We start from the raw sequence: 14475 nt of genomic DNA, 5'->3' as shown, positions 1-14475 counted from the left end.
ACAAGTCTAGAACAAACTATTTGTCAGCTGACCATCGACTTTCTCATTGAATCATCAACGAATGAAATATATAACCTCAACATGTGATTGAAGCTCCATCTGTAGACGCTTTCAAAATAAAGTTGGATCAGATGAAAGAACACTATTTTTAGGACTAACACAGGCCACCTAGGCTCCTGTCCTTCACAAACTGGGACCGAAACTTAGTTTATCGCATATTCAAAAGTGATTTAATTGTGATACATGGGACAGTACGAAAAGACTTTAGGGTTGATATTTCGTCCCTTTGTTCCATCAGGATAAATAAAACTCATAGTATAAGGAAGAAGAAGTCAAAGGCTAAGAAATAACAGAATGCTCCGTGAATGTAGTTTTTTCTACTGAGTATTCAACAGGGAAGAAGTGCTGCATGCCACTTCAGTTGACTGACCCAATAAAATAATGGGCATGTGCAGAAGGTTACCTGAAAATAGTCAACAGTGGCCTTCTGTTCTGAAATTATTAAATTGGAAGACCTTCGAAAATCTACATCTACACTTTGTTTAAGTTATTGACCTCTTAGGTGTACCGCGCTCTAGGACTGTTTTTTGAGGTCAACCCGGATTAGAAACTATGTCAGGAAGAGGCAAGGCAAGAAAGGCAGCTGGCGGCAAAAAACACACAAAATCCAATAGGGCTGGCTTAGTGATTTCCGTCAGTAGAGTTCATCGTTATATGAAGAAAGGTCGATATGCTCGGCGAACGTCCATCGCTGCATCAGTGTATATGTCTGCTGTTATTGAATACTTAGTAGCTGAAGTGAATGAATTGTCAGGAAATGCTGCAAAAGCAAACAAAAGGTGGGGGTTTTCATTATTTTTCGTCTTGGTCTTTTTAATTCATTAATAACTAGAATTTTAAAGTATTTTGGCACTAACTTTCAATGAAGTAGAGTTCATACTAGTTTGTGTGTTATAGAAATAAGTTAAAAATCCTCTTAAGGCAGGTATTTATATGTTTTGATGCGTATTAAAGGACTAATTATCAGTCTACGAATATATCGTCGTTGACCCGCATCCTGTTTGCTAAGTATGCTTGCACTGTGTAACTAGTGTTGGTTCGTTTCCCGAATGCCTATGTGTACAAGTTTAGCAGACTGCTCCTGTGTCAGTTACTCCAGCATATAGTCACGTTCGCAGAGTTACATGAAGAAGGAGTGAAGATTACCAGTTAACCTAAAAAGAGCTGATTTAAGTACATGGCTTGCAATGTATACTCCCCAAACAGTTGAATTCTAGCTCGTCGTTCTGCGTAGATCACATATGCTTTGGTTCCCACTAAGTTTCCAAAAGTCCAGAACTCAGTGGTTAGAGACTTTTTTGTGTAACCCTTACTGTTGGGTTGTAGAAAAAATTGAAGACGTCGGTTACTCGTAAGGACCTAATCTTGGAAGACTTAACATACCTCGTGTTTCGTATGGCAAACAGTATTTCACATCCACAACAGGTTGTACAGGCAAATAATTATGGGGTTCCCGTTTAATTTAGAGATGGCTCATGATAAACCGATATGCTTGAAATTTAATCTGACTTTTGCCAGTTAGTTTGCATTTGATCTGTCCACAATTTAAATGTTGAATTTCTTTTGTCAAATAAGTATTAGGTATAATTGGAAAATATTGCATGAATTTTAACCCATCATAAAACCTAGCGGGAATATGCATTAGCGTTAGTCGTCATACCGCGTTTACGCAAGTTGAAAACTAACAAGTGTAGATCTAGTCGTGTCGCTGGACGTCTGCAGCTACTGATTATGGTTCTCGCACAGACCCCACACAAGTAGCCCATACATATTAATATGATTCAGACCAGCAGTCAATAACTCTGGTTGAATACCGCATTATGGTTTGTTTACCTCTATCTTTTAACGTACTTGTACATCAGTTAACATAGCGGAAGGCGGTTATTGTATCTAATATACGGAATCTAACAGTCCCCATGTCTTATTTTTTATCAGGTGTACTCTTAAATACTACTTTAAGAAGCAAAAATATTGCATCTCTGTTTGGTAATCATCAAATACTATGCTAGCTTCCACAATAAAAAGGACATGTATATGCAGTATGTACAAATACGAATAACTTACACACAAAAACCGGCTGCTGTGTCTGTTGGCGAACTTAATATTACCGTTTAAAACTTTCTGGCATTGGTTAAACTTCGGCTTGCGTGTTCGCTTTTTATGGACATTAAAACCCCTCTAGTTTCATGAAAAGTGTTTTAAACAAAAAACGAGTGGTAACGCTACGCGTATTATTGGTTTTAGTTTTCTAGTTTCGTTACTCCAATTTCCGTATTCTTTACTTTTAAAAAGTTCTTTTACTACTTGGAACTGATACTAGTTACCATATGAAAACAAACTAACAGATCAGGTGCATTATATGATATAAATAAACACTATTATGTTTTAGTTCTGGGAACTAGCTCTACTAGCTTTTGCCAACTTGCTTCATTTATGACGTAGGCGTGATATCCGTCTACCAACCAAAGGACGGGTTTACTGCGCAGCAGTTTGTTCCGTCCTACCTTATGGCAGTGAAACATGGCCGGTAAGAGTAAAGGATATTCGTAGGTTACTAGTATTCGATCATAGGTGTCTTCGAAGCATTGCTCGTATATCCTGGGACCACCGAGTAAATAATGCAATTGTTAGGAAATGGGTACTAGGTTAGGATGGCAAATCAATTGATGAAGTAGTAAAACTTCATCAGTTGAGATGGCTGGGACATGTGTTACGTATGCCCGACCATCGACTGCCCCGACATGCGATGTCTCATGGTATAGGAGTAGGTTGGAAGAAAGCTAGGAGCGACCAAACCAAAACCTGACACATCTATGAAGTCGCTGGCAAGTGAACTGAGCCATGTTGGTAGGTGTAGACTACCTGGTTTGGATCCGCGAGACGATGTCAGCCTATGGTTAGAGACCTTAAATGACATAGCTCAAAATCGTTTGCAATAGCGCAGGTTCATCCACTCTTTGTGTTCTCCAAAATTCTAGTCTGGATTAATGTCCCTTTCTTTTTTCTCTTTCCAAATTTATTTCACTTTATTATACTCCTTGAAATATATCTTCAAACCCTAATCTTTCCGATTACTGCTTATACTTTACATGGGGTCGAATTACGATATTTCGAAGTTTTTAACGACAGATTTAAATAATGTGATTCGCTAAATTCTTGAAAAGCTTATTCATTTAGTAATACATCTTTCATTTCAGGAAAACTATTACACCAAGACATATAATGTTGGGAGTTCGAAATGATGCTGAGTTAAATGAATTGTTAAAGCACGTACATATTAGCCATGGCGGAGTCCTACCGTGCATCCATCCTGCTTTATTAAAGAGAAAAGGTGTGCTCACGAATTCTCCAGGACAAGGTGGAGCTGCTATCTCCGGGACAAACTTGTCTTCTCGTCAAGCCTCTTCTGGCATCACCTCAAGTGCAATGGTGACCTCATAGAGTAAATATGCAAACGCGTCTACTCCTTATGGACTATAATCTTTGTTTTTCCCTTTCCTATCTTCTCCATAAGTTGTCAGGGTACATGATTTCATTGTATTTTATCCATCATTTGAAGTATTGTAGTTATTCTACTACCAAAATAAATACTCATACCTAGGATTGTTTTCTTTACCAAATTAAAATATCTATTAAGAAAACATTTGTACCATTCAAGTTATCTGTTTCAACTAACTTTGTGTACTTCACTTTTGTCGTTTTTCCTTTGTCAATGGTTAGCGATCTTTTTAATACGATTGCTAGCCTTTTTTTAATTGAATGCTTTAGTCATATCTGTTATATTCTATCCTCAATGTTTTTCTTTTGCAACATGTTGAATAAAACGTCTAATAGTTCTACCACATTGGTTCTTACTAACTAGTCATACGTATATTATATGAAGCTAGCGAATAAGAGCATTAGGCTACTGATATTTTTCACCAATCGTAACCAACACAAGGCTATACTAATTCCGTAATTAGTTACCAAGAGGGTCACTTTAGACCTTTTGAGGATGAAATTGTACGTGGGATTTTTACCTGTAAGTTGGTAAGTACTTTCTAGTCAGCATCTGGAATAATATTATTAGTTTTCTTCCTACGGTTTGTCGTTGATGGCGTTTGTGTGACAAGTCACAGGCTGTCATGTCTATCTTATGGCGGAGGAACTGAACATTATTTTCCTAAGTGCTCCCAGAAGATATGGTATGGGGACAGTGCTAATCAGTAGCCAGAGGAAAGCATATCCCAAACACTGTCACGTGCATTAAATTATTACCGTCGAGAAACTTGGTTCCAAAGTCGTGGCTTGATTTCTTACATAAGTATACAGATGACTTGAATTCCACGGGATGCACGTTTGGCGACCTCGACGTACAAGTACTTATGCTATGACGTCAACCGTGCAAAGAATCTCAGCCACAATAACGACGTAATATAGAGCAGAGTAAATTCAGCTATGGAAACAACAGTTGAAACATCCGAATTTATTAAATAAATCTGTATCAATAACTCATAATGACGGGACGAAAATATGTGATTTCTAAATAGCATAAATTAATGGAAGCTATAAGTGGGATTATTTTTGGTAACAAAAGAGGGAAATTGACTATCGACGTTTGTTCTTTAAAACTATCTTGAAACAGGGAGCTTAGCGTACAGTTAACCCAAATATGTGTTTATGTTAGTGCTGGATTGAAACAATCCAAATCTTGCACATTCAATTTCATATATTGTTGCTAATGGGAATCCAGTAATAACAGGCTGTTTTAGTTAAGATTCGTCAGATCTAACTGCTGATAAATTGCTAACATCCATGATGGTAGATAAGGGCTCGACTTGTAGACGTATCGTCGTTAGGTTAATATAATGAGAAGTGTGATTTTCCCAATTGGGTTATCTTGTGATGAAAAAATTACAGTACAGCCATGGGGACAAGTTATCTGTTGTTGCAACATTGAGGTCTCCTATGTCTGACTTGATGTAAATAGGAATTTCACAATGCCATGACTGGATGATTGTCCTGACTGAGCAACGACTTTAAGACAGTATATTGAAATAAATTGGAATTTATTAGAAAATTAACCCGGCGGTTTTCGAAAGCACTCCTATGTTACTCGGTTCAACCCAATTGTTAGGCATTTATTCACAGTCGCTTTAAAGCAAAACCCACAGAAAATTAATTACAGGATCAACCTATAGACATTGTATATAAACCATTGATGAATAGTTTTTTCGTTACGCACTGATTGAAAAACTCGCAATACCAAATAAATATACACTATATGTTTCACTACCACATAGTTCGTAAGACTACGCTTATCAGTAAAAAAGAAGCGGAAAATGAGGCACAAAGAGTCATGTAACAAAATATAGATAATATGTTGCGCAGTGATGAGGGAATAAAATTACTACCAAGTATACATCAACATGGTTATCGAGTACAGAACAGTAATTGTCGATTAAACCCAGTGGGCTCAGTTGTATTAGGAGTAGAATTCAGCAAGTTCATTATCTTACTGCAGAACGCCATTTGGAGTGGTTAAGCAAAATACATTCAAGAGTTCTATTTTTGCTCACTTGATTGATTTTGACAGTCATTCGGATTCATCATCGCATTCCATGGAAAAATAACATATAGTTCACGGGTTTATCATTAGTATGCCGCTAAAACGATCAAAATTCACAATTATCAACGGAATCTTCGTATTCAAAAGTTAGTAAAACTCCTCTGTCTGCCTTGGGTATCGATATAAACCATACAAAAATGGATTGGAGATCACGTCCCCTCTTTTTCGTAATTTCACTAAATAACTTTAGTATTCGTCTCTTTATTTATACGTAACTATCAAGTCGACTTTTTATCGAGATGCTTTGCTAATTCACTTAGTAAATAGTGTAATCTATCAACTATTGAACTGCATGTTTTCAGTTGTCCACAAAGAATTACTTTGATTATCATATTCTCCTATTTATGGGCCCCCAAATGTCCTGGTACGGCCGAGAGTGGGAAGAGTCAGCTCTCCCTCTCCAAATGCTCTCACATAGGCACGTGCATACAACCACTCCAAGGGAGGTCCTACTCAATGCCATCTCGCGGCATTACTGTTGTTTACGAAATCGAGAATGCCTGGCGCTTTAATCGGATTAGTGGACACGGAATGTTCACCTAAGAGAGTTGGGAAACCCTGATTCTAAACCAATGGTGCACATGGGTTCAAAAATCCTAAGGAAACAAGTGGAGCATGAACTAATTATTGGTCACCGGCTACCATGGGTCTGCATCTCCAGACGTTGCCCCATTGCCCTGTAGATCAGACCTTTAGCTTGAAGGTTCTGAGTGTGTCCGCTAAGAAAACCACCTGCTTCAATTTGGGCACCCGGGCAGTACCCCATCCCTAACAAAAATCGAGTGATTTATGTAGCGCATATCTGTTTGGTGCCCCCTTGTACCAATGTTTATGTGTTTAAATAAATAAATAGTATATATCTATAATAAGAAACTAGTTGAAAGAAGTATTTTTGTTCCACTCTAAATACTTCTTACTATATGCCTGAATTGGAATTTCTATTTTACTGAAATTGAAATAGGACTAGTAATTTTAGTTGTCTAAAGTTTAATTACCAAACAGGATAACGAATTTAAACAACAATTACTGTTCAATTCTGTTTACAGTTAGGTGTTTGTGAGTAGAATTACTTTTTAAAACCTTGTAGATAGGTTAGAATTTACGAATCTCCATTGCTAAAGCTTGTGCAACCGAACAAGTATTGTCAACCTATCCAACAGACAAAAGCACACGCATTTCCTTAATAGTCGTGGCAATAAAACTACTGTTAGGTTATCTGATATAGTGAGCCAGTTAAAAGTTGTCAAATGAGGTCACCTAATGACAATCAGAAATGACTTTAAAAGGTCGAATGCATACCATTGATTACGTAACGCGTAGAAATCTATATACATAAATGAGTACTTATTCATGTTATTTGGCAGCCCAATAGATAATTTTCGTTTAAGTAGTCAGTTGGAGGGTTAGTACGTAGTATGTTGTGTATCAGCCCCAGATCTAGAACATCATTCATCATAACACTATCTCATACACACATAGATGAGACTTACGAACATATGTGAAACTTAACTCTTTTTGCAACCATAAAAGTTCAGCTCGTTCCCAGAATAGTGGAAATAAAATTCATGCCACTATACGTGGAGTACATGTGGAATAATATTTTGTCCAACTTTCTCAAACCTTCCTTCGATTAATTACTATACATCCACGACCCTGCCAGGGGTCGAACCAAGCACCTTTAATCATTGTAGAGGGCCGACATCCAATTATATACGCATCTGACTAAAATCAATTTGTGAATAATGCTAGTTTCCTGAATGGTGTATAATACAATAAAACTACATTAGTTCACTTACAAACTATTCTTCTTTCCTGACAAATAACTTGGATGCATCACACAGCTTTGTTATTTGTTAATTAGAGAAAGAGATGAAGTCCTGTTTCTTTCTCTTCCGAAGTTGAATTATGTGCGAAAAAACCATAACCTTTAAAATAGATTTTTTTAAAGTTCTGTTACACTGTCAAATGTTAGCTTTTTGTGATGCAAATTTTCAATAAGAACGCGATCAGATGTTTTATATTGTTTGACTATCTATTCTGAGAAAAAAACACTACAGACAAGTGGTTTATTTCTATAGTATGAACATCTAGTCATAACTACTTCGTTTTCTTACTTACTTACGCCTGTTACTCCTCGTGAAGGAACATAGGCCGCTCACCAGCATTCGCCATCCAACCCTGTCCTGCGCAATCCTTTCCAGCTCCTTCCATTTGTTATTCATCCTTTCCATAACTGCTTTTATTTCCCAACGTAATGTGTTCTTTGGCTTCCCCTTTTCTGCTTCCCTTCAAGACTCCAAGTTAGGGCTTGTCTCGTGATGCAGTTTGACGATTTGTGTAGTGTATGTCCTATCCATTTCCATAGTCTTTTCCTAATTTCCTCTTCAGCTGGAAGCTGGTTTGTTCTCTCCCACAGTAGGCTATTGCTGATGGTATCCGGCCAATGGATGTTGAGTATCTTGCATAGACAGCTATTTATAAATACTTGCACCTTCTTGATGATGGTTGTTGTAGTTCTCCAAGTTTCAGCTCCATACAGTAGAACTGCCTTGACATTCGTATTGAAGATTCTCACTATGATATTGGTTGAAAGTTGTTTTGAGTTCCATATGTTCTTCAACTGTAGGAATGCGACCCTTGCTTTGCCAATCCTCGCCTTTACGTCTGCATATGAACCTCCTTGTTCGTCAATTATGCTTCCCAGGTATTTGAATGAATGGATGGATGGAATTTAACGGATACCAGATTTATAGAAATCACTTACTGAAATTAAAACTTATCTATAAGGTACAGACTGACTCATTTACTAGGAAGTATAGATTCGTATGCTTGGCTTTGAACAACACTCTAAGTATATGAAGGCTAATATGATACGACCTAGTTACTTTAACTGAAGAAGTTGAGTGCACAATTTGAAACCGTGATCAAGTTGGCCGAAAATTGAGCACCATTATTACTGCTCAGTTATCGCCTCATATCTATGGACGTTAGCTTGAATAATTAAAGGTCGCCAGAGGTTAAAGAGAAAGACGATGAAAAAAATACCTCCACCCCCAGAGAGATAGCGCTTTGTTTGGAAAAATAATAAACCTGAAATTAACTTCAAACACATCGACAATAAGCATCACGGTTAGAAGTAAAAAAAACAAAACAACAATAACAGTAGCAACAAAAAGGAAGTACAAATCACTTGACTAAAAAGGCGTCTGACTTGTCATTAGCAGTTGAACAACAACACGATCAGTGGTTAGTTTTCATAAAATAAAAAAGTGACTATGGTTACATAGGAATTAAAACTTATATATATAATGTTTCTGTACATTTGTACAAGTTTTATTACTCTTGATTTCTATTCAATAATAAGTAGATACCCATAACGCCTAAGACAGAGTACTAAAAGTGAGTAGAAAAAAAAACACATAAATATAAATATGGAAAATTTTTTTGATTAGTAGTTTAAACGACACTACACAATTAAATATTCTACTGAAAACAATTGGGATTCACCATAATTTCATGTTATTTGCAATTCTAGACAGTGGAGATGTGATTTATCGGTTAAAAGATTAACAAATAAGGAATGGCGTTGATGTTGTATTTGATTTTAATGGTTAGAACATTCACATAAGACATACAGACTTTCTTAATAAAGAGTATAGCACAAAAGTGTGTTGATCCAAGTTACCAAACCGGATTACCAACAACGAGAAAATAACAAGGAAAGGATTGAAGTAATGTAGTAATGATAAAAATAAGGAATAAACCCTCAGAGCATATATGAGAGCATACTAGAATCCAAGAGCAAGAGGAAAATAATGAAATAATGCATCTGAGTCATGTTATCCAAGGTCTTATTACCGCATTTAGATAAACATTACGTAAAAGCATCTTACAACCTAATGTCACTTCACGATTATTTGATTTCCGTATATCATTTTAACAGTTGGTTAGGTTTGGAAATTTGTTACAATAATATCACATGCGAGTAAAATACATGATAACTTTTATTTAGATTAACTGTTAAGGGAAGTGCTCCCGAACGCCCCGGTACGGTCGAGAGTGAGGAGTCCGCTCTCCCTCTCGAATTGCTCTCATATGGCCACGCGTATATAGCCTCTGCCAGGGAAGTCCAACTCACTGGCTTCTCGTGGCGGGGGTGATGTTTACGAAATTGAGAGGACGAAAAGAGAATGTCTGGCACTTTACTCGAATTCCGAACCAATGGTGCACATGGGCTTCAGTATCCTGAGGGGAAAATGGCGTGTGAACTAATTATTAGTCACCGGCTACCATTGGACTGCATTTCCTGACGTTGTTCCACTACCCTGTGGATCAGACCTTTAAGTCGAAGGCTCCGAGTGTGCCCCCTCTAAGAAAACCAATTGCTTCAGTTTGGGCACTCATTAGGTATCTCAGCCCTCACAAAAGCCGAGTGATTTATGTGGTGCATATCTGTTTGGTGCCTCCTTGTACCAATAAATAATAGGGGGGGAACATATCTTTTAATGGCAAGGACAAGCGATTACTATCAACATACAGTACTACCATCATAAAAACTGATTAGTGAACAAATGTAGTAAAATGATCCGTTTCTTTTCAAAATCCATTACTTTTAAAATTAAAATTTTCAAATATATAATCGTAATATTTTTTGCAATATTACATCATTTTAAAATGGAACTAAATAGTATGGAACGTACTTTAAGACGGGGATTTTCATTCATAAGTATGGTGATTTGACCAACATAAGGTATGAATCTGAAAATAATAAGTAAAGAGTGGATTTAACTTAATTGACCGAAGAAAAAATGCAAAACAAAGTGGGATTATTTAAAATTTTAACAAATAAAACTGTTCAATAATGAACTTAGTGTTGCATGATAGACCTTATTTTGAAATAAACAAACAAACTCATCGAGTCATTAGGCAAAATAAAGACCTTTTTCGACAGTATCACTTACTAGAGTTGTACAATCACATTTATGGTTATCCTTTATATAGTACAGAATTATTGTGCCAGTAATATTAGAGATGATTTGAAAATGAACTTCCCCAAGTAAGGGGTATGAGATAACATTGAAACTTATAATCTACAGGAAGACCATATTTCATAGCCACAAAGTTAAACAGACGGAATCGCTCCATAATATACTCGTCCTTTGTTTAAGAGACAAACACCTTAGCTGAGTCATAGGCAACGCAAGTTGACAAAACCCAAACTCGTATTTTTTTAGTCAGAGCCGCTGACATAATTTCACTGAGACTCGCAGAACTACAGAAGAATTTATTTGTGTTACGTCTGGCAAAGAAGTATTTTTTTATTTAAGAACACTGTATAAAAAATCAACGGAAAGTTCTAGGTTAGAATATCTTGTTTGAAAAAAAATGAGAACCAACAAAGAACCCATAAAAGCCAGAACTTTTTCGTCGTTCGAAGATTTTTTTTATCTGTTTATAGGTTGAATAAACTACCATTTTTGATTAAAAATCATGAAATCAACTAACTATTGGGAAGTAGTTTAAAGTCCAAAATTTCACTAGTATTAAACGTATTGGTAAATACAAGATTATTTGAAAGGTAAAGAGATTGAAGTGAGTTATTTTCTACGGGTTTACACAGACTACTTACTAAATTAAAGGGTTGAATGTGAACAATATACATTTATCAAGTAATTTATCGGTATATTTTAATTGCATGTGATATGTACACAGACCTGTAATGTTAATTTAAATGAAACTAAACTTTGGTCTTAACCTAAATGGCAAGACCAAAAAAAACCTACCCTCTAGCTCGTCCAATAAGATGGGATGGTGTCAGCCAATCTTGACCAGGAGCATACAAACCACGATCATGAACAGGATTATTGTCTCCCTTTGTGAGAAACTTGATGGTACCGTTGACACTAAAAAGGATTACGAGAATGTGTCATACATTTGTAAGTTGCATATCAAGAAGCTCACAGGAAATATACATCATCTGGATAAGAACGCTGTTAAGAAATCATATTTTACTTAAAGTTGTCAAGCATTCTGCATCGATAATTTCTAGTTTCATAGAACTCGAAATTAAGATACAAGTGGTTTGTTACGATTTGACGTGTTAATACAACTATAAATAAACCCTAGATCATTTGAGGCAAAGTGACTGACAATCAATATATTGATTACTTTCATGATAAATGTTAAGTAGAAACGTGTATCAAAAACTTTACGGAACATTCAAACAGTGTTATTGTTGATTTCTGCTAACATCTGAGGACTTTTTGAATTTAAGTAGACAACTTGATATCACATGATAAAAATGTTATTTATAGTGTGACATCCTGAACACAATTTATCAGCAGTCACTATATAAAGTAACTACACAACTGTAGAAAATAACGTTGGTTTTACTATTTTTGCTTTGAAAGCACTGGCATTTTCTAGATAAATATGATGCACGTACGTTAAGCAAATACACTGTTTTAACAAAAACACAGTAAATGGTGAAAAGGATGGTTCAGTGTACTATAATATTAATTTGGTTCTCAGTGATTTTCTAACTTTCAGTTTTTTTTCCAAAATCTAGAGATTTTGTTGTTTTTTCAACAAAGTTATGGGAAACCGAGTATTTCAAAATGAACATTGCAGGATTTCCCTGAATTCCACGGAAACACTGAGTCTTTTATCGAAGTAAATATTGAAATTTCAGGGATTTATCGATGGAATTGATTGAATCGGCCTAATGTTTTTGTGAATTTAATGTTAACTATGTGGACATATTGGGGAGAACTATTAAAGATAAAAGTTTTGAGAATTTTCGCAAGATTCCAACTTATTTGGGGGAAAACCCCAGGCCGTTAAGAATATTGGGTTTTTTGTTCACATCTCCAGCATTTTCTCAAAATTCCTAAAGAGACTTCCACAGTTGGGAGATTCATTATCAAGTTGTCCTAAGTAAATGGGTTTAAAAACTACCAGCTGTGAATCAAAAGCACCACATAACCCTAGAATAAAATGAAGATATCTTATAACGATTTCTACACCTATCCCTTTATTTCAATAAAGATGTTTAGGGAAATAGCATCTTGACATATGAAAAACGAGACTTAATGTCCACTCTATTAAAGCATAAACAAACTTTTCGTGCAGTCTCAGAACGCGATGAACAATAGGAATTTCTCTCCCTTCAATTTTGAATACAACGATGTCACCAACTCGGATGGGCTCATCAGGATAATTAGTTAGATACAACACATCACCCCGGTGGAATGCAGGCTCCATACTGCCACTGAAAATCAAACAAAGCTTGTGAATTTAGGTGGATATACCTTAAGACAACTACTAAAGGACTTTCGCTATAGCTAATAACTACTAAAAGCTTCCAGATCATTAGGGCAGACGCTACAACCATAGCAATGGTTAACACCTGATAGTATACCTAGATATAATTAATAATAAAATTTATATCGAGGCAAATACCTGTCTTTTGTTCATACGTTTAAAGTCAGCAAATAAGTCCATATCCAAAAGTCCCATCTCTAATGTCTAAAAGTTGAGACTAAGTACAATATAGGCGCCCAACACGTGTCGATTAATTGCGTTGCCGGTTTTCAAGGGCATTCCTGACAATCTGTTATCATGTCGACGTAGTACTAACAAGTCGGTTCATTTGATCGTATCTCGTGATTTTTAGAAAAACCTACAGCTTTACAACTGAATTTAGTTGCTAAGATTCAATTTACTCATTATCACAGCTTCAAACTTCAAACTTTACTAGTTGGGGTTAGTGAATTATTCGTTTCTTAAGACAATCGTTCGGGTGGCAGGAGGACGTCTATGGCCATGAAAAGATTCTGCCTTTACATTGCTCCTTCTGTAAATGGAGGTAAAGTAAGGTTCAAAAAGTTGTGTGAGTAATTCTCCTCAATACTGACAAAGCTAAACGTTGCGTTTTCCTTTGGAAGACTCTTAAAATGTGTCTTTGGCATCATTTTTTTACAAGGAATTTTAAATTTGGCAATCCCTTCTTCGAAAACCTTTGTCAAAAGGTCCACGTGAGCTCTTTTTTGTTCTATACTAAGTGAATATCCTCTTGGGTGTAGTTTAGTATAAAAATGAAATGGTTATTTTTAGGGTGATATTATCTATTGTACGCAAACCCAAATAAAAGGCCCCAGGGGACTTGAGTAGGATCTAGATTTTAAACCTTTTAGACGTTTTTTGATTGTTTTTTTTCCAAAAGCCCTTCAAGAAAATAATGTTCTTCTTAGGCTGAGAAGACGTAGGGGTTTTTCCGTTGTGGTCACCGAAAACATTCTCGAGTAATCCCGATGTAAATTTACGTGGGTTTTGGACTGTGAATTAAAAAAATGATCGGCTTTGTTAGCTGCAGATTGCTGATGGAAGGGAGCACCCACGGTATCACATATGATGATGCTGAAGTCCTATCTATGGTGGGGAGGGTGACACTGGAATCATTTAGACAGTACTATGTAAAAATAGCATTAGAACGGTTCACCACCGGCATTTTGCACTTTTTGACACCAAGAAGGGGGAGATTTCTAGTAATCTAGTTATAAATGCTGTGAGAATCTTCCTAAAGAGTTACAATGCCAACAGGACTTAGAACCTCCTACCAAATCTTACGATCATATGTATTTAACGGGTCTTCTGTGTCCATTGTACCAGCTAGGTTTTCAACGGGCTATAAGAATAGGATTAGTTCTAGGATCGATTCTTGCGACACTGAATTTGTTATTCAACATCACTCAGATATATTATAGGTAACTCTGACGGCTTCCAGTCTCTCCCGGTGGATTAAATAG

At 36.3% G+C, this 14475-nt stretch overlaps 2 protein-coding genes across 2 annotated transcripts; one reads left to right on the top strand and one right to left on the bottom strand.

The window, feature by feature from the left end:
- Positions 1-552: 552 nt before the first annotated feature.
- Positions 553-3501, top strand: H2AFY2 (Core histone macro-H2A.2; the record flags this gene model as incomplete). Its single annotated transcript, XM_012937908.3, has 2 exons — positions 553-839; positions 3258-3501. Exons 1-2 carry the CDS (start codon positions 613-615, stop codon positions 3499-3501), a joined length of 471 nt encoding a protein of 156 aa, XP_012793362.1. The 5' UTR covers positions 553-612.
- A 4789-nt stretch (positions 3502-8290) lies between these two features.
- Positions 8291-13186, bottom strand: SEC11A (Signal peptidase complex catalytic subunit S11A; the record flags this gene model as incomplete). The annotated part of the gene is made up of 6 exons (XM_012937907.3): positions 8291-9061; positions 10369-10426; positions 11452-11571; positions 12789-12938; positions 12979-13088; positions 13130-13186. 6 exons carry the CDS (start codon positions 13184-13186, stop codon positions 9005-9007), a joined length of 552 nt encoding a protein of 183 aa, XP_012793361.2. The 3' UTR covers positions 8291-9004.
- Positions 13187-14475: the final 1289 nt, after the last annotated feature.

This window comes from Schistosoma haematobium, chromosome 7 (genome assembly GCF_000699445.3).
Source record: "Schistosoma haematobium chromosome 7, whole genome shotgun sequence".
In the NCBI taxonomy this organism is placed as follows: domain Eukaryota; kingdom Metazoa; phylum Platyhelminthes; class Trematoda; order Strigeidida; family Schistosomatidae; genus Schistosoma; species Schistosoma haematobium.
The sequence above is the reverse complement of the archived record's forward strand: the minus strand, read 5'-3'. Positions and strand labels throughout refer to the sequence as shown.